Genomic DNA, 17,865 nt, shown 5'->3' on the forward strand with positions numbered 1-17,865 from the left:
GTATTTACAAAAAATTTCAAAATATAAAAATAAGTTAGTACTCTCATTTCTAATGTATTTGAAATTTTTGAATTTTATTTTGAATTGTGATTGATATTTTTGATTTTTACAATTGATATTGTTAAATTATATATATAATATTATTAAAATTATTATTTTATATTTTACAAAATATTAATAATATTATAATTTTATAAAAAATATTAGTTGGCGGGGCGGATTCGGGGCGCCGGCGGGAGGCGGGTTACGAGGCGGGGCGGATTATGGGATAGCTATTTTCAACCCGTCACGGATTCGGGGCGGGAGGCGGGGCGGGGCTCCCGCCCCCAGATCTGCCCCGTTTGCATCCCTAACAGGGCATGAAACCACCTCATCCTTCACAGAAGGCCATCTATACAAATACATTAAAGGGCGAACCGAAAACCTTCTCCACAGCTCCTCCGTGATTTCGGAGGTGGGTCCCAAATACCTCCTCTATTTCTCTTTTTTTATTCACCTTCTCTTCGCTCTATCCATCAGAAAAGAGCCTCTCTCTCTCTCCCCTCAAACTCTATCTTCAGCTAGGATTCGTACTCTTTCCGCCGCGCTACCGCTTGCCCATATCTGCCACGAATCCGGCCTCTACTCTCTCTTTCTCTCTCTCTCTCTCTCTCTCTCTCTCTCTCGCTCTCTCTCTCCTCAATCCCTATGTTTGTCTAGCATTCGTACTCTCTTCGCCGCGCTACCGTCGCTTGCCCATATCTGCCATAAGTCCGGGCATTTAATGCCACCGTGGAATGTACGCTTCTCTACAGTCGTTTCCTATGGAGATAGTTCCCTCTCTGCACAGTATGCCTCCATCAACCACAGATCTGGAACCATACGCACCTTTGTTATCGTTCCTCAAAGATGGTTCCCTCTCTGCACAGATCTTGGTATGTTTTCTCTGGATCTGCACTGTACCTCCCGATCTACTACCCACTCGAGAATTTGCGCCGTTGCGGGCCTCTACCGCGAGCAATGAAAAATATTGGTATTGATAAAAATTTATTTGTATATGCTGGCTCTCTCTCTCTCTCTCCGATGTGTGATTCATCTGCATCGACCCACTCGGGCATTTATGCCATCGCGGGGCTCTGCCGCGAGCAATAAAAAATATTGATACTGATAAATTTTTTTTTATATATACTGGCTCTCTTTCTCTCTCTCACTCTCTCTCTAATGTGTGATTCATCTGCAGAGCGCAATATAGCAACCGCGGGTCTTTTTTTTTTCGATTTCTACAAGCATTATCATGCTTGCAGAAGAAGCAAAAGATTCAGCTTGCTTCTTCAAGTTGCAAGTTCTATTTAGTTTGCAAGCTATTGATTTCATAGTACTTAGCTGTCTTCATTTTGAACTTCCAACAACATTGGTTTTAAAGGTATCTATAGGTATATGTTCTTAATTTTTATTAAATTTTTATCAAATATTCCGTTTTGAGGTAAACTTTTCTATATGTTTGTTAATTTTCGTATTTATATAGAACTATCTGATGTTTGATTTATTGAGATTATAAAATATTGCTGTCTTTCCTATTTGTGCTGTGCATCTTTGCAAGGTAACACCACCCTCTAGATGTTTGAAGAAATGTCAATATGAGGTTTTCCTCTCATGGTATCAAATTTCTATAGCAAGTTTAATATTTACATATACTTATTTTATGATATTGCTAAGTTTTTAAAGATATTACTTTTAGTAATTAATCTTTCGAATTGTTTTATTTGGATAATTTGATATTTCCTTCGTACCAGATTTCTAAGCATTTACTAAAATGGACTTAGAGATGTATTGATATGTATAGGCTAAGACATGTGTGTAGACAAACATTATGCTGAGAGATTTATTGAAATGTATAGGCGAAGACATTTATGAAGAATGATTAAATCGGAGCTGTTGCATTACATAGCTGTTGTTTACACTTAGGTTACCGCATTCGAAAGGCTAGAATTTAGTTTTGTAAAGACCTATCATAAACCATGTGAATATGATAAAAACTGGTTAGAACAGACCCTTTTTTCACTTCCAGTCCTCTTAGGCAAGTTGTTTTTGATCTTCCAAATTAACCATTTCACAATGTCTTACTAAAAGGTTTAATGATTTCTTTCATACAAAGTAGTCAAAAACATGCTTCACGGTGAATTTTTGATTTTCCATCATATATGTCCCCCGTCAATCAAATTGGGAAGACAAATTGTCGGGCTTGACAAACTGGAGAGAAACCTGAACAGGACATTTTGGAGGTCCATGGTGGTAGTGGAGATCTTGGTCTTTATGGAACAATTTTTTATTTATAGGTTCTTCTAACCTATTCGTTTTATTATTATTATCTTTTTTTGAATTGTTCACATTTTTCAATTTGCTTTTTGTACTCTCCTTATTTAATAGTTAGAAGACGACGTAATAGCCTTCACAGTTTTGAAAGATAACCTCTTATATTCCTGCCTTTTCAATTTAGAAAAATATTTAGTGTGTCCCCATATGTGGGCATAGAATTTTAACTGAACCAGGTAAACAAGTTGTGCTGTAATATTATCTCTTTCGGACTAAATAACTAAGAAAATTTTCATTTGGGACTTTATGCCTGGACGCATCACTATGTTAAAGTTGGTTTCTCTTTCTACTCACCATATTTGGTAAGCCATTCTTGGTTCTCAATAAATTACAAGGTCGGATGTTGTTTATAAAATTTCTAAAATTTCTCTGTATAATTGTGAAGACGGTTCTCTTTGTTTTATCAGGCAGTTATTCCTCCCCTCACTACTAGAAAATTAGTCATTAGTGGCATTTATTTATGCTGCTAAATGATCAACAAATGCTGCTAAAAGTTTTAGCAGCATATGACACCAAATGATGGTTATACCAATGTTGCTAAAAGTATTAGCATCATTAATTATAAATGCCGCCAATATAAATCAATTAGTGTCATTAGGAATAAGCCGCTAAAAGGGATTAAATGCTAATTTTAAATTATTTATTAGAGGCACATAAATATAATGCCGCTAATACAAATATCTGATTTTAGAAATTAAAATTTTAAAATTTTAATTTTTTTGAGATGCTACTCGCTTCATTTATTTCTTTTTGTCTTAAACTTTGCTGGAAATGTGAATCAACTAGGATTCAAACTTGAGACATCGAGTACCAACAACCAAGTCCTTTGCCATTTGCGCTAGCGACTATTAGTTATGTATATTTTAATTTTTTATATTTTAAGCCTTCTATTTTAAAATTTTAAAATTTTAAATTTTTAAATTTAGATACTAAATTTAAATTTTAAATTTTGAAATATAAAATTTTAAGTTTCAAAATTAATAGTTTTAAATTTAAAATTTAAAATTTAAAATAAATTTAAAAATTTAAANATTAATAATTATATATGAATTAGTAATGATATTTAGTAACAAGTGCTGCTAGTTATTATATTTAGCGGCATTCACTAATTTATGCTGCTAATTTATTCTATTTTGCAACATTAATAGTAAATTGCTGCTAAATAATTAAATCTAGAGGCAATTATCAAGTAATGCTGCTAAATATATTAATTGACATGATTTAAATAAATGTCGCGGAGCAAATATTGTGGCATTTAGCAATAAGTGCTGCTACTTTATTACATTTAGTGTCATTTTTTATAAAATGCTGGAAACTTCGGCGGCATTCACTAATTTATGTTGCTAATTTATTCTATTTTGCAACATTAATAGTAAATTACTGCTAAATTATTAAATTTAGCGGCACTTATCAAGTAATGCTGTTAAATATATTAATTAGCGTTATTTAAATAAATGTTGCAGAGTAAATGCCGCTAAATTATGAATTTGTAGTAGTGCCTATTAATTGGATTTGAAAGTTTTGGTGACTGTGCGGAAGAAGATCCATTTTAAGCTAATCTAACTTCCCTTATATTCTTTTAATTTAGTAAGACCGATATTTGTGTCTCTACTGAAGAAATGGGCTCAATATAAATAAGTGTATTAGTATGGGTTTTCTTTCCGATAGATCTTTATACCCAATAGATACAAGGCCAAAGAGTTTCTTGGTTATGAGGCTAGAAAGAAATGCATATTGCAATTGAATCATTGCTACTTATAGACAACTAGGAATTCATATATAGCATTTTAAGTACTTGCTTTTTTGTGTGCATGAAATATTGTTTGCTAATGAACAGGAAACCATTCAAAATTTTCACATCTTTAATCCAGGTGCAGGACTAGGGGCTGGATTTCCTGGCTTACAATTCGGCCTTGGTATTAGTGCTGGTTGTGGTATTGGTTTGGATTTTGGTTACGGCCTAGGAAAAGGATTTGCTTATGATGATAAGAAGAAGTATTCAAATGTCGGCAAACTATTTCAAGATGCAGCAAATCTGCCATCTTAGTAAACAATTTACACTTTTGATCTGAGAGCATTTGAATTTGGTTTGATTTGAGTTGTGGTCATAACTTGATATGTTTTTTTTCTTTTTTTTTTCTTTTTTTGGTGCACATATGTGCTTTCAATTTCAGTCGAATTTTATTTAGTGCTATTTTCCGTAAGGAGTTTGCAATGACTTGGATAACTATTGACTGATATACTCATCCATGATCCTAACTACGTACTCAGTAAACTTAAGAATTATCTATCACTATTATTGTAAGGAAGTTGAAGACTTATTTTTCACTGCAGTCTATACTCTAGTCTAGCTTATAAACATTTGAATAAACTTGAAACCTTGATGACAAAGTTTACATTCTGACAGTTCATTTTGAGTGAGTTGAGAAAACTTCTAAGTACTCGAACATTTTGAAATCTATATTGAACCTATTTCAATTTATGTTATTCGGAGTTGAGTTGATTTTTTTTTTAAAAAAAATTCTCATGTTTAAATTGATCTTTGTGAAAAATTCCAACGCCAAAGTAGAAAAACTTGAAGGAATGTCCGCAGAAGGTATGTTTTTTGTGATTTGTACTGTACTCTATTGATTTATTTGGTATTTAGAATTAGGTTGAGAACTGTGATATTGTAAATTTGAGAAGAATGCTATTTTTCATATCGAATGAAATGCTTTAAATATTAATATAGTGTGTCGGTCATGTTCTTAGCTAGTTCTAAAGCGACCAACAAGGTGAGAAACCAGTGGGATGTGAATAGAGTAATGTAGGAAAGGGTTTTAAATTACACTTTTATCATTTTTTGAATTATGCCGGATAGGTGTACCTGTTGTTCAAATCTTGCATTCTCTCCATTTTTTTTGTTTCTTTGTTATTACAGATATTTGAACTAAAAATGTTGGTATTAAAGATAGAATTAATTGTGAAATTGTTCTAGCCTTTGCTTTTGAACAGAACCATCATTGTCTTGCATGAAAGAGTTGAACTTTAAGAAATTTCTCATATACATTGGAATATTTTTATTTCTACAAATAATTTTTTAACTGATACTTATTAATTAGTAATGTATATTTACTGTGAATTTGTCCATCCGCCGCGAAGCGCGGGTCCTTAACTAGTATCTCAATACTGTGTGACTCTATTCTGCACAATAGTTCTTCTTGTTGGCCATTTTATTAAAATGGCTAATAACACTTGATCTTAGATCTAACCAATAGTTGAAATCTAAGATTCTTACTACTCGGCTATAACTTGAGGCTTCAAGAACCATCTCAAAGCACAAGACCGTTCGAACCCTTAACCGAGCCTAAAGCTCGAAGTTGCAAGGAGGATCTAATTGGACAGTTCATTCTTTAATCTATCCTAGAACATAATCAAATTGCTTGCATTTAGAGGAATAAGGAAGTGGAAGAATTAATATTCGACATACGTTCATGCGACATTTGTTCACTAAACAGAATTAAAGTAGTGCCTCTTGAAAAAAAAACCGACAATAGTTTCTCTGCATTTCGGGATTATATTTGATATTACAAAAAATTAGAGGGGTATGAGCAATATGTTTTAATTTGAGAAAGGTACAATTGAATTATCTTAAATTTTTTGTTTTACATAATCATTTTAGAATAATCTATAGTTGAGGCCGGTCTCCAGACAATTTTATCAAGAAAAGGAAAAAAAAGTGCTCATCGGTTTTCAACGTTTGGGATTGTAATCTACAGCTTAGCATATTTGAGGCCCAAGTTATAAGGATTGATCTTATCAATTTGTTTTTTTGTTTTTAAAAGATAAAAATCAAAAGGGTTTACCGTAAATGGTTTGACCCTTCGATTGGGGTTGTAAAGATTATAACACTGAAGGTTTATCAATAAATCAATAAACCACTCTTATAAATTAAAGTTCCAAATTATTCAGTTATTTTGATCATATATCTTCCATACAATCTTCTAAAGCTTCCAAATATAAAAAAAATTTAATTTTCTATTCCGATATATAAAAAGAAAAATAAGAGACAAAGTTAGATTTATGTTATTCTTCGACTTTTAGGTATTTTATACCTAATTATCAAAGCTGAAAGAACAAAAAAAATGATGTTTTTTTAATATTTGAAAGTTTAACAAGATTATGCTTATTAAGACATGCGATCAAAATTACTGTGTAATTAGTGTAACGCCCCAACTTCCTAGAGGGTCACCCATCCTAGGACTACTCCCGTCATAACACGCTTAACTTTCTTAACCTCTTAGTTCTAGCCACCACCCAAAATGTTTAAGCCGCGTTAAAAGTTTAGCTATATTATATCTTATATATAGGACTACATGGGGTCTCACAATCTCCCCTTCTTAAGCCCTAACGTTCTCGTCAGCCTCAAACTCACAAGTATCAGGCGACGTGATGCTCGTCTCGCTAAACTAAATACCCACAGCAGTTAATAGCCCTCTTAAGCCCCAACGTCCTCGTCAGGCTCATACTCACAAGTATCAGGCGACGTGAGAATCGTCTCGCTAGCCTAAACCGATCTTGTGGTGAGCTGCGCTCCACCCACAGCAGTCAACAGTTTGAGAGCCTCGCTCTCTCCGCTGTATAATTCTGGCTAAGCTGAGACTTATCTCACACTTTCGGCTGGTAATTGGCTCTGATACCAACTGTGACGTCCCAACTTTCCTGGGTCACCCATCCTAAGACTACTCCCGTTCTAGCACGCTTAATTCTCTTAACCTCTTGAGCCTAACAACCACCCAAAATACTTAAGTCGGGTTAAGAGTTTAGCCCTATTATATCTTATATATAGGACTACATGGGCTCTCACAATTAGTTACTTCAATTGAAGGGAATAATCTATTAAATTATTTAATAAATTTTAGAAAGTCTAATAACTAAAATTAAAAGTTGAAATATCTATTTTCAATCAAGCAAAACTTAATGGGTCTTTATACACGTTTCCCAATAAAAATATTAAGTCTACAATCCAAGGGATTATAATAGTTACAAGTCCTAATCTAATGGTTTAAGGGTTAAAACAATTCTTTTTGACTTTTAATTGAAAAAATAATGTTAAAACTAGTGGGTTAATTATAGTTTTTTGATGAATTAAGTGTTGAAAAGAATTGTTTTAACCCTTAAACCATTAGATTAGGACTTGTAACTATTATAATCCCTTGGNTTAAAACTAGTGGGTTAATTATAGTTTTTTGATGAATTAAGTGTTGAAAGTGTGATTTTTTGTGATAATTTGCTTTGATACCAATTGTTAAAATTAGTATTCATGCTGATACCGATTATACAATTTATGATCTAAAATTTTGACATAAAATAATATTGAAAAGATCTATTGAATGAGGAAAAGATAACTAAAGTAATACTTTAAAATAGTATCTAGTTACATACTCAATGATACCATCGGCCTTTTGTGGGCATATTTATTATAACTGATTTATCTAATTAGCCAGCGTCTAGCTATGTATAGCTATAAAGTTATAAGAGATGATAAATTTAATTTTTTACTTTATATAATTACAATTTTTACTCTAATTATATAAAATTTGAAATATAATTATAATTTGGATAAACTCTATCTCATATTAAATTTTAGATTAAGTATGAATTACTATCTCTAACATTAATTTGTAAATTTTTTTTTTTTGAGAGATAGATAGTATGTTTTCCGCTTTATTTTATTTTATTTAGAAATAAACTTAGCTGAAAATGTGAATCAACTAGGATTCGAACTCGGGACCTCAGATATCAACCATCAAGTCCTTTATCACTTGCGCTAGGAACGGTCAGTTAATTTGTAAAATTCTAATCCTAGTTCCGTTGTAGGCCTAACATAGTAACACCACTCCTTATCCACACACACACACACACACACACACACACACACACACACACAAAAACTGCAGTTGCGCGCGAACGAAACATTGGTTTCGCGGGCTTTTTGAGATCATTCGCGCGCCATTTCCGAAAAAGGAAAACCGTTTTGTTCAGCCAAAGCAGGAACATCATGACGTGCGCACCAACTCCCACCTTCCTAAACACCAATTCATAAATCATACTAATTTGAATTAGTATTTAAGTTCGTAACCCAAATTTAGATAGAAAAAACTTCAATTCAAGTCCTTGGGTTTAGCTCATTTTTATGACTTTTTTTTTTTTGCATTTAGCCCCTCTTCAAATTTTTTTTTACAAATAATTTCGATAAATTATATTTGCACATATAACCCTTAGGCGAGCACTACGTTTCCATTTTTAAATTGAATATGATGGATAAATTACTATGTTTAAATACGATAATTGAATCACGGTATTCATATTTATATTTTAGTCCCAAATATAAAAGGGGATATATTGATTTAATCACCGTGTGCAACTTAAAAATGCCACCTAAGCGCTCGCGTGATAAGAAGATAACTATTTATGCAAATATAAATTTATAAAAGTCATTTATAAATTTTTTGAGAGGGCTAAATGTAAAAAAAGCCCTTATTCTTACATTACTTAATATAATTTAAATATTATTTTATTATTTTGCCATATTATTTTTATTTTATCAAGGAAAACTTACTGTCAAATAAGTCCATAAAATAATTATAAATTTATAAATTACTAAGCAGCACAGTACTAAGTTTTAGAATTTATAGTGATAAAAATATATTACTAATTTATTATTTTTCTTTTATACTATTTTTATGGTTTGTAAATTGTTATTTTGTAGTTCTATTTGACGACAAATATTAGTAATAAAAATAAAAATAAAAATGTAAAATTACAAAAATTAATTTGTTAAATTCACAGAGTAAAACTGCTCTAAACAACGTGGGCTAATTACAACTTGCTGTTTGTATTTTTTTTTTGAAAAAAGATTTATTATATATTATATGTTAATTTTTACTTAATAATTTATTGGATTATTTTTTTTGTGTTCATTAATTTTCTAAATTTATATGCAATAAATTGAAATCATTTTTTTTTTCTAGCTCTTCAGTCCAAATATTTTTTTTCAGCTTGAGATCCCTTAACTTCTATTTATTTTGATTTAAGAGTTTAAACAAAGTTAAGTTAAAATTTTATTATATTTAATAACAATTAGTTATTAGCCATTAAATGACCTAGTTTTATTTGTTAAAAAATTATTAAAGTGATTAATTTTGATAAAATCGTCCCTAAAGTTGATAAAATCTTTAAAATTTTCAGACTAAAATCACTTGATTTAAATAAAAATAGGGCTAAATTACAGAAAATTTTTCTGTCAAAATCCAATTTTTTACTTTCCCCCCGTCATTTAAAAATCTATACTTTGCTTCATTGTAAAATGAAAAATATTTACTTCATCCCATATCGTTAGTGATCGGTTAGAGTTCCGTTATAAAATATTTTTTTATGCCAAAAATATCTTCTGCCCTCTCTACTGTACTTCACCCTCCTCTGCCTCACCGCCTCGCCCTCCTCCACTGCCTCGCTCTCACCCACATTTCTGTCCGCGCCCACAAACACCCCCACGCCTTCCTCCGCCGCCTCGCTTTTGCCCTCGTTACCCTTACCTACCTTTTTATCCACGTCCACCTCAATTCCCTCCCCACTATCGTCGAAATGGAGGGGCGACGAGGTTGCTGGAGAAGAAGGGGGCCAGGTGGAGAAGAAATGGAGAGGAACTGCGACCAATCGAGTCGCGAACTGCGGCCGATAGAGGCAACGGATGAGTAAGATGAGGGAGGAGTCAAAAATGGTGAGAGGGCAAAATAGTTATTTTATCATCACAGTTCACGCCATATCCTTTATGAATATTTTTTATTTTATAATGGGACAAAGTGTAAGTTTTTAACTGACAAGAAAAAAATAAAAAATTAGATTTTTCCAGAGAGATTTCATGTAATAAAGCCTACAAATAATTAGAAGTTGAGCGAGGGGTCTCAATTAAAAAAAGAATGATCTATAGTTGAGGGGCCTCCATCCAATTTTATCCTCCCTTTTCAAATAAAACATCTCAGGAGCACCATTTTAACATCTAGCTTGGGACCCCTCTCTTTCTTTCGGGGACACATTGACTCAAGCAAAGGGCAAGAGGCGAGTCCCTCTCTCTCTCTCTCTCTCTCTCTCTCCCAACGAAGAACCCTTCGAAACCCTAACCTAATTGTGAGTAGAGTTTGAACTCATCTTCTACTTATTTTCCAAATCCGTTAAGTGTTTGATGATTTGCTAGAAGAGTGTTTGATCCGATGCGTTTGTTCTTTTATTAGAATGCAGGAGTTTGCTCTGATTCGATCGACCTGTTAGGGTTTTGGATTGATTACATTTGGGTCGATTTCTATCTTCGTTGCTTGATTTGCGGTAGAAAATTTTTGGTCTGATCTTGACTGCATGTTGAATGCATTGTTCAGATTAGTTCTTGGTCTCTGGGAAGTGCTCAGTCATCGACTTTGATGGATCAGGTGAGAAATTCGATTCAATTAGTTCTTACTAATTGTGGAAGGGCGTTTTGATGGTAATGTGGGAGTGATTTGGCCTCAGTATGAGAAGGTAGAGAAGATCGGCGAAGGGACGTATGGCGTGGTGTATAAGGCTCGCGATCGTGTCACGAATGAGATGATAGCGTTGAAGAAGATCCGGCTCGAGCAAGAGGACGAGGGAGTCCCTAGCACTGCCATTAGGGAGATATCCCTCTTGAAGGAAATGCGACATGGTAACATTGTCAGGTCATTCTCCGAAAACTCTTCTCTTTTTCATTTTAATTGAGATCATTTCCTGCTTTGAGTGTTTTAAATTTTGCTATAGCAATCTCCCGAACCATAGAGCTTTGTCAAATGACCCCCTAAACTATCAATTTTGTCAACTAGAATCCCAAGACTTCATCAAATAGTTCAATCGCTCTTCGCCTCAAGAAACATTACTGATTGAATAGCCATGATGGTGGGATGTCTTACAAATGATCTTGTAATGCTTCAAAATGATAGAAATATTAGAGTTGGGCAAGACAGGTTTCGGTGTGTTTTAAAGCTTATTACGTGGAAGACGGTTGTCGGGGATGGCTATTTAATTAGTAACTTCGCTTGAGGAGAATGGCTTATTAAACTACTTGATAAGGTTTAGGTGGGTGTTTGTACATTTATCCCTTCATATTTTGAAGTCCGTTTTAGTTTGATGATATAGAATATGCAGGAATATAAGATACTTATTTGGTTTAAGAAATAGGATCCATTCTTTTAGCTTTTGTCTGTATTGTGGTTTATTTAATTCTCAGTCAACGTGCATGTTGCTTTCTATATTATTTTCTACTCTTAAAAAATGGGAGAGTGCCTATTCATGAGTGCACAACTGGTTACTAAAGTAACAAAAATGAAAAATAACGATTCAATTGCATTAGTTTCAATTTTGGGTGTCTATGAACTGCTTAAGCTTCGTTATAAAACAGAGCAGCTAACTATTTATATTATAAAGAAGCAACATAGTGTTTTGTGAATGTTACTGGTATACTTCAGAATATCTTAATTTAGAGCAGAGCCAATAAAGTAGTATCCTTCCTGTTGGGTTCTAGATGGGGGACTGCCTATCATCTAGCCACTATATGAGTGCCTTAGTTTGTTGGTGCACTTTGGGGTCTAGATTGCCCAGAAATAGACAAATATGGGGAATAAGACAAATATGGGGAATAATTGGTTGCACAAGAGTCTCACTCTAATATGAAATTTGTGCATAACACTCTTAATAATTAAAAAGTTGTAGTAAGCTACGTACCTACGCACAAGTCAATAATAATGCAACAAACTAATGCATCTCTTTCCTTCTGGAATTTTGATGGGGGGCTTCTCAGCATATAGGCCCCTCTGAGAGTCCAAGTTTGCTTATAAATTGACAAATAGAACTATTTCCGATAGGAAATTAGTGCATTAAATTCTTCATTACTAATTGTTCGTAGTAGGTCATGTATTCGTTTGTTGTCCATCACAGTCAATCTACATTATAAAACATGAAGAGAAATGTTAAATAGTATGCCTTAGCCCTTAGGCAAGTGCGTATATGTTCACAGAAGTCATATTGAAATCTACGTGTTGAAGAACTATTTTCCCCTGCCAAATAAACTCTCAAGAATCACTGGTTAATATGATTTTCTACAATACTTTTTTGTTCTTGGTGTAATATCTCATTGTCTAGAATATAATGGGAGAATTTCAGTTTATTTTGATTTAACTATTGTGTGATAAACAGGAAAGTACAGTTAGTAAATAGAGCTGGATGAACATTAGTAAATAGAGCTGGATGAACATTTGCTCCATTTCTTGATTCCCTTATCTTTTCTCTACTTCTTGTGACCGTAGAGTAGTTTAAATTTGGGACATGTATTGAAAATTTGAAACTCGAATTTCCTTATACCCAATATAGGTTTTGAGACATTCATTTAGTTTTTGTACTAATCCTCATTCTTTGTTACACTTCTTGCCTCCAAATGGTATTTCTGGTTCTTTGCCATCCATTCTCCAAAGTAAATTGTGACTTTTAGCATATTACTGCAACTGTGCCTGTTCTAGGAAGACTATATTGTCCTAAGGTTCTACATAAAATGCCTGTAGTCTGATCTAAGCTGCTGAATTCTACTGATTGTCTGATCTAAGCCGAATCAGTTAGGCAGCCACAACTATATGGGTATGTTATAATGTACGATTTGGCATCTAAACCTGTTAAAGCTTGCTACCTCTGATATATGTCTTATATTCCATTAGATTTTATGTTTAATGTGTCAGACTTGGATGATATATGTTGCATTTTATGAACCTCATCTAATGGTTTACTAGTTGGTTTACTTTTTGTGATTATGTACTTGGTATGAAAATAGGCTATTCCTAACAAGAGATTCTTTGTGACATCAGATGCTAATGCACATGACAAAGCAAACCTCCTCCCTTTCGAGTGTGAATTGCTCTTCTAATAATATATATTTAACTATTTTACATGTGTGATGGTTTACGCTTGGCTAAAACTTCTACCTTATCTCAATATTAATTTCCTTCCTAGATTGAATTGAGGTGTGATATATGGATGTTTTTTTTCGAACGTGGAGACATTGGGCATGCGACTCTTACAATATTCTTACACAGGAAGTAAACATTGATGGTTGCTTAATGTTGAAACTTTGCTACAATCTCTTCTGCGCCTTGTCTAGGTGTCTCATATAGGGAACTTCCGGTTGGAATGACACCCTTCACTGTTCTGAATGCTCCCTCGCTCCTATAAAATCCTTCTGTTGCAGTAATAGGCCTAGCAATAGAATGTATGCAATCAAATTCACTTTTGTAGGAACTTCCTTTATACTTTGGACTGTTACGTTCTCCTTGCTTGCTTAATTCAGTAGATGCTGAGCCAGTTGACAAGGGATGAGTATCGCATATCTTCAAGCCTTAATTGCTGCAGTAGTCTTAGTTATCACTGTCTAAGCAGTTCAACTCATTTTCTTCTAGCAGATTGCAAGATGTTGTGCACTGTGAAAAGCGGATTTATTTAGTTTTTGAGTATCTTGACCTGGATTTGAAGAAGCACATGGATACTTGCCCAGATCTTGCTAAAGATCCACGATTAGTAAAAGTGAGCCTTTTTCCTTATGCTGTTTAGATTTTTTATATAAATTCATTGAGAAAGTAATGTTCTTAATGATAGTGCTTTGTTACAAAGTTACAGTAATGCTCTTCAGAATATAGCTCTCAGTGCACTGAATATCTGTTCACACCATTTTATGGCGTTGAATAGTCCAAATGAGGGTAAAGCACAAAAGACATTTTTCTACGCGGAGTTTTTTTTTAATTACTCTTTCACAAATTATTCCTCATCTTACTTATGTGCTATTACAGTGCTTATCCGGGAATGTGGTTAATATTGCCTTTTGATCAACGTTTGTGCTTTATTTATATTTCTTTGGTTGGTAAAAATGACATTAAGTAATTGCTCTTCGTCTATCTTAGAGAAGATTAATCTCTGTTTGTTTGCATAAAATACAAGCAAAAGAAGAAAAAAAAATATCACCTGCTCTCTTTGGTTTCATGGTGTTAGACTTTGTTTGTGTTACTCATTTGCTAGTAACAGTAATCAGCTGTAGACGTTTGATAATGGTTTATCACGATCTTCTCTATCCTCTTCCATAACCTTCACCACTGAAAAATCATGCTCAGTCGCCGGAACAATCAAAGGTTAATTATGTTGAATACAGCATCTGTGGTGTACAGCTAGTAGCATCAGACAACATATGAAAAATCTAGATGCCCAAAATCTATTACCCTATAGTGCCATTTTGCTTTATTTACCTTCTAGATTGGAGAATCAAATTCATCCTAATAAAGTGAATCAACTCTGGTGTCGTTATAGACAAGTAATTTTTGCATATATCTGGGTTGATATCTTACATCTTTCTCTCTGCAGAAGTTTCTTTACCAGATTCTTCGAGGCATTGCGTACTGCCATTCCCACAGGGTTCTTCACAGAGACTTGAAACCACAGAATTTACTGATAGATCGACGCACTAATGCCCTTAAGCTTGCGGACTTTGGTCTAGCTAGGGCATTTGGTATTCCAGTCCGCACATTCACTCATGAGGTGCTATTATGATTTTGAACAACTGCTGTATCTTTCTTGTAGTTTAGAATTGTAGTCTGGATCTGACAGGAACATTTTGTTTTCTAGATGCATTTTCGAATTCCGATAGTCCTAGATATTGAAAGTTGCTAACATATTGAATGATAACAGAGTAAATGAACTGTATAACTTTCATCGACGATCCTCACTGTCTAGTTAATTCTCCAGCTATTAAGAGCATCACTAAATTCTTGTTGCACAAATTGGGAAATCAAGCACCCTATAGTTCTTCTACATTGTAGATTATGTTTTTCATCTAGACTACTATACCATTTTTTTATTTTATATATACTTTTCGTCCAGGTGGTGACTCTATGGTACAGGGCACCGGAAATTCTCTTAGGAGCCAGACAATATTCAACTCCTGTTGATGTGTGGTCTGTTGGTTGCATTTTTGCTGAAATGGTAAATCAACGACCATTATTCCCTGGTGATTCTGAAATTGATGAACTGTTCAGGATTTTCAGGTATTCTTTTAAGAAATTAGCATTGATTTTTTTTTTTTTGAAAATATGGTTTTACTATGTTTCTGCAGGCACCTGATGCTTTTACTATTGCAACTTCCTTTTTGCATGTACATCCTTAAAGAGTATTGGGTACTCCGAACGAAGAAATTTGGCCAGGGGTTTCTTCATTGCCTGACTTCAAGTCTGCTTTTCCAAAGTGGCCACCGAAGGTACTGACTTCTTTATGTTCTTTGCCATGTTGTGTTGTTTATTTACTTCTCAACCATATAGACTACGAGTCATACCCCAACACAGAAGGAAAACCAGGCATGGAACAGAGTTTCTCCTGTTCATGCAAGGCACCAAACACTATAATACGTCCAACAAATTTTAGAATTTATGAAGTACTATTTTAAGATTGTAATACAGTTGATAATAATTAACATTAAATTTATCTTTAAAAGCACAAATTCTTGATAATTTTTAAATTCCACCAAACTGTTTTAATTACATTATATTGTTTTCTAATACATATGCTACATTTTTAACTAAAATGAGTTTAAACAAAACTCGAGTATCTTATTTAGTTTGCCAAAATCTACGTGGTATCTTACATCCCGCGCCCGCCTATGATAGGATCTAAAAATGAAATAACAACAATAGGTTGAGAGTTTGTAAAGTTTTCTTGTGGGTATAGCTGTTGAGAAGGGCGTATACAGTGGTATCGATTGGTTCTAGAATAAACTGTTCTTGGTTATTCTTGGTGTAGGTACAAATACTGGGATAAACATGAACTGGACGAACCTTACGTTTGGATGAGAATTGGTTATTTCTAGAAATAAAGAAAAATAGCTTTTGGATGGTTAGATTGGAAAAACGGGAATAAAAGTAATTATAGTTTTAAAATAAGAATATTTTACCTAATTAATTAACATAAAAAATATTAACTAAATGGTACTTTAATAAATTAATTAACTGCAAATATTATATAAGATAATGGAGAAGTACAATTAGTTGATTAACTAACTACAAAAATAAGTTGACTTATCAACTAGTTAGTTATATAATTAGTTAATAATATGAATGGATTAGTCAAAATATATGTATTATGGACACTTCTATAAGCCTCGCGTGTCTGTGTTGGACATGCATGTATCTATGTTGGACACGCGCGTCTCCATATCGCACTCGTATCTCACGCGGGCATGCCATAGACGCACGGTCGACACAAGTCCATTATGCATCCCATTAAAAAAATATTTTTATTTTTATTTTAATTTTATTTTTCTATGCATATATAATGTAAGATGAGACATATTTTGGCTTTTTGATTAATGTCTTTCCTTAAAATGTATGAATTATTAATGAAAATTTTATTAACTTTCATTCGTATGAGAAATTTAACAATTTTACCAAAACTAATATTTTATATATAATAATATTTTTTATATTATTATATTAATAATATTATATTTTATTAGTAGTATCCATGTTGTGTCCGTGTCCTAATTTTAAATTTTGCTGAGTTGCCGTGTCCGAATAGTGCTGTGTCCTGTGTCCCACGTCCGTGTTTGTGACGTCTACGTCAAAATATTAATTGGTTAATCAATATAAATATTAGTTATTGCATAAACTACCTATATAAATAATTTTTTAATTAAGTAATTAATTATAAATAATAAATTAATTATTCAAATAGTTAATTAAATGTATTAATTTAATAAATCAAGTAGTTAATTATTTATCTAGTTAATTAGTAAGTAAATTAATATATAATTCATTAATTATTAATATTTTAGTGCTAATTAGTAGAGAAATAAATAGAGGAATTGGAGTGGAACAAAAATTCCCCAATAGGATAACCCCTTAAGAAGGGTGTAAGTTTTTTTTGTTTGTTTGTTGTTTGAACAAGGAGCACAAGGGGTTATTCCCTCTTTATTCCCCAACAAAACACTACCAGTAGGTCCAATAGGAGGCATAATATATAGGAAACAACTATTTCTTTACAAGAGAAAAAATTAAGCAAGATATGAATAGAAAGTAATGGATAGAACTATAATTACCATTATGCCTCAAGTACAATGAAGGAATCTGAACTTTAGTTACATGATCAAAGTTCTTATGCATCAAGTGTATATTGACAATTATTTTGACTTGAGCTAATCATTATCTGGCCATTTCGAGAAATGTTTTAAAAATCGGGTGGAAAAGTGACCTAGAAATGTTAGTGGGTCAAGGGTTAGTCATTGGACCACTGGTTGAACTAGTGATGTCAGTGTCAACTAGTGACGTCAGTGTGATGCCATTAATATTTAATTATTATATTTAATTTTATTATATGGAAAAATATGCATATATTATTTTTTTTTACTATCATACTTAATTATAAAATACTGATGTCTATACCAAATTAAAT

At 33.1% G+C, this 17,865-nt stretch overlaps 2 protein-coding genes across 7 annotated transcripts in view; both read left to right on the forward strand.

The window, feature by feature from the left end:
• On the forward strand, positions 417-4,638 carry LOC109727683. Of its 2 annotated transcripts, none has more exons than XR_002220812.1 (2): positions 417-1,012; positions 4,224-4,638. XR_002220812.1 is itself a non-coding variant. In XM_020257854.1 (2 exons), exons 1-2 carry the CDS (start codon positions 764-766, stop codon positions 4,397-4,399), a joined length of 327 nt encoding a protein of 108 aa, XP_020113443.1. In that variant the 5' UTR covers positions 421-763; the 3' UTR covers positions 4,400-4,638. The 2 variants fall into 2 exon arrangements, 1 of the variants encoding a protein (XP_020113443.1); XM_020257854.1 differs by having other exon boundaries at positions 421-914.
• LOC109727238 (cell division control protein 2 homolog) overlaps positions 10,324-17,865 on the forward strand; it is a 40,645-nt gene continuing 33,103 nt past the window's right edge. The window contains exons 1-8 of one of the 5 annotated variants that reach the window (XM_020257263.1): positions 10,324-10,452; positions 10,626-10,685; positions 10,767-10,817; positions 10,897-11,081; positions 13,842-13,962; positions 14,791-14,964; positions 15,307-15,470; positions 15,592-15,679. In XM_020257263.1, the coding sequence (XP_020112852.1) occupies positions 10,809-10,817; positions 10,897-11,081; positions 13,842-13,962; positions 14,791-14,964; positions 15,307-15,470; positions 15,592-15,679 (741 nt within the window). In that variant the 5' untranslated portion in view covers positions 10,324-10,452; positions 10,626-10,685; positions 10,767-10,808. Of the gene's footprint in view, positions 10,522-10,625; positions 10,818-10,896; positions 11,082-13,841; positions 13,963-14,790; positions 14,965-15,306; positions 15,471-15,591; positions 15,680-17,865 lie in introns of all 5 variants that reach the window. The other 4 variants (XM_020257261.1, XM_020257264.1, XM_020257260.1 and 1 more) reach the window with 4 other exon arrangements.

The sequence above is a fragment of the Ananas comosus genome, linkage group 22 (assembly GCF_001540865.1).
Source record: "Ananas comosus cultivar F153 linkage group 22, ASM154086v1, whole genome shotgun sequence".
Taxonomy (NCBI): Eukaryota; Viridiplantae; Streptophyta; class Magnoliopsida; order Poales; family Bromeliaceae; genus Ananas; species Ananas comosus.

Coding starts and splice junctions, on each gene's coding strand:
- LOC109727683 (XM_020257854.1), top strand. CDS start 764: ATGCCACCGTGGAATGTACGCTTCTCTACAGTCGTTTCCTATGGAGAT. Junction 915..4,223: donor CCCTCTCTGCACAGATCTTG/GTATGTTTTCTC, acceptor TCTTTAATCCAG/GTGCAGGACTAGGGGCTGGA.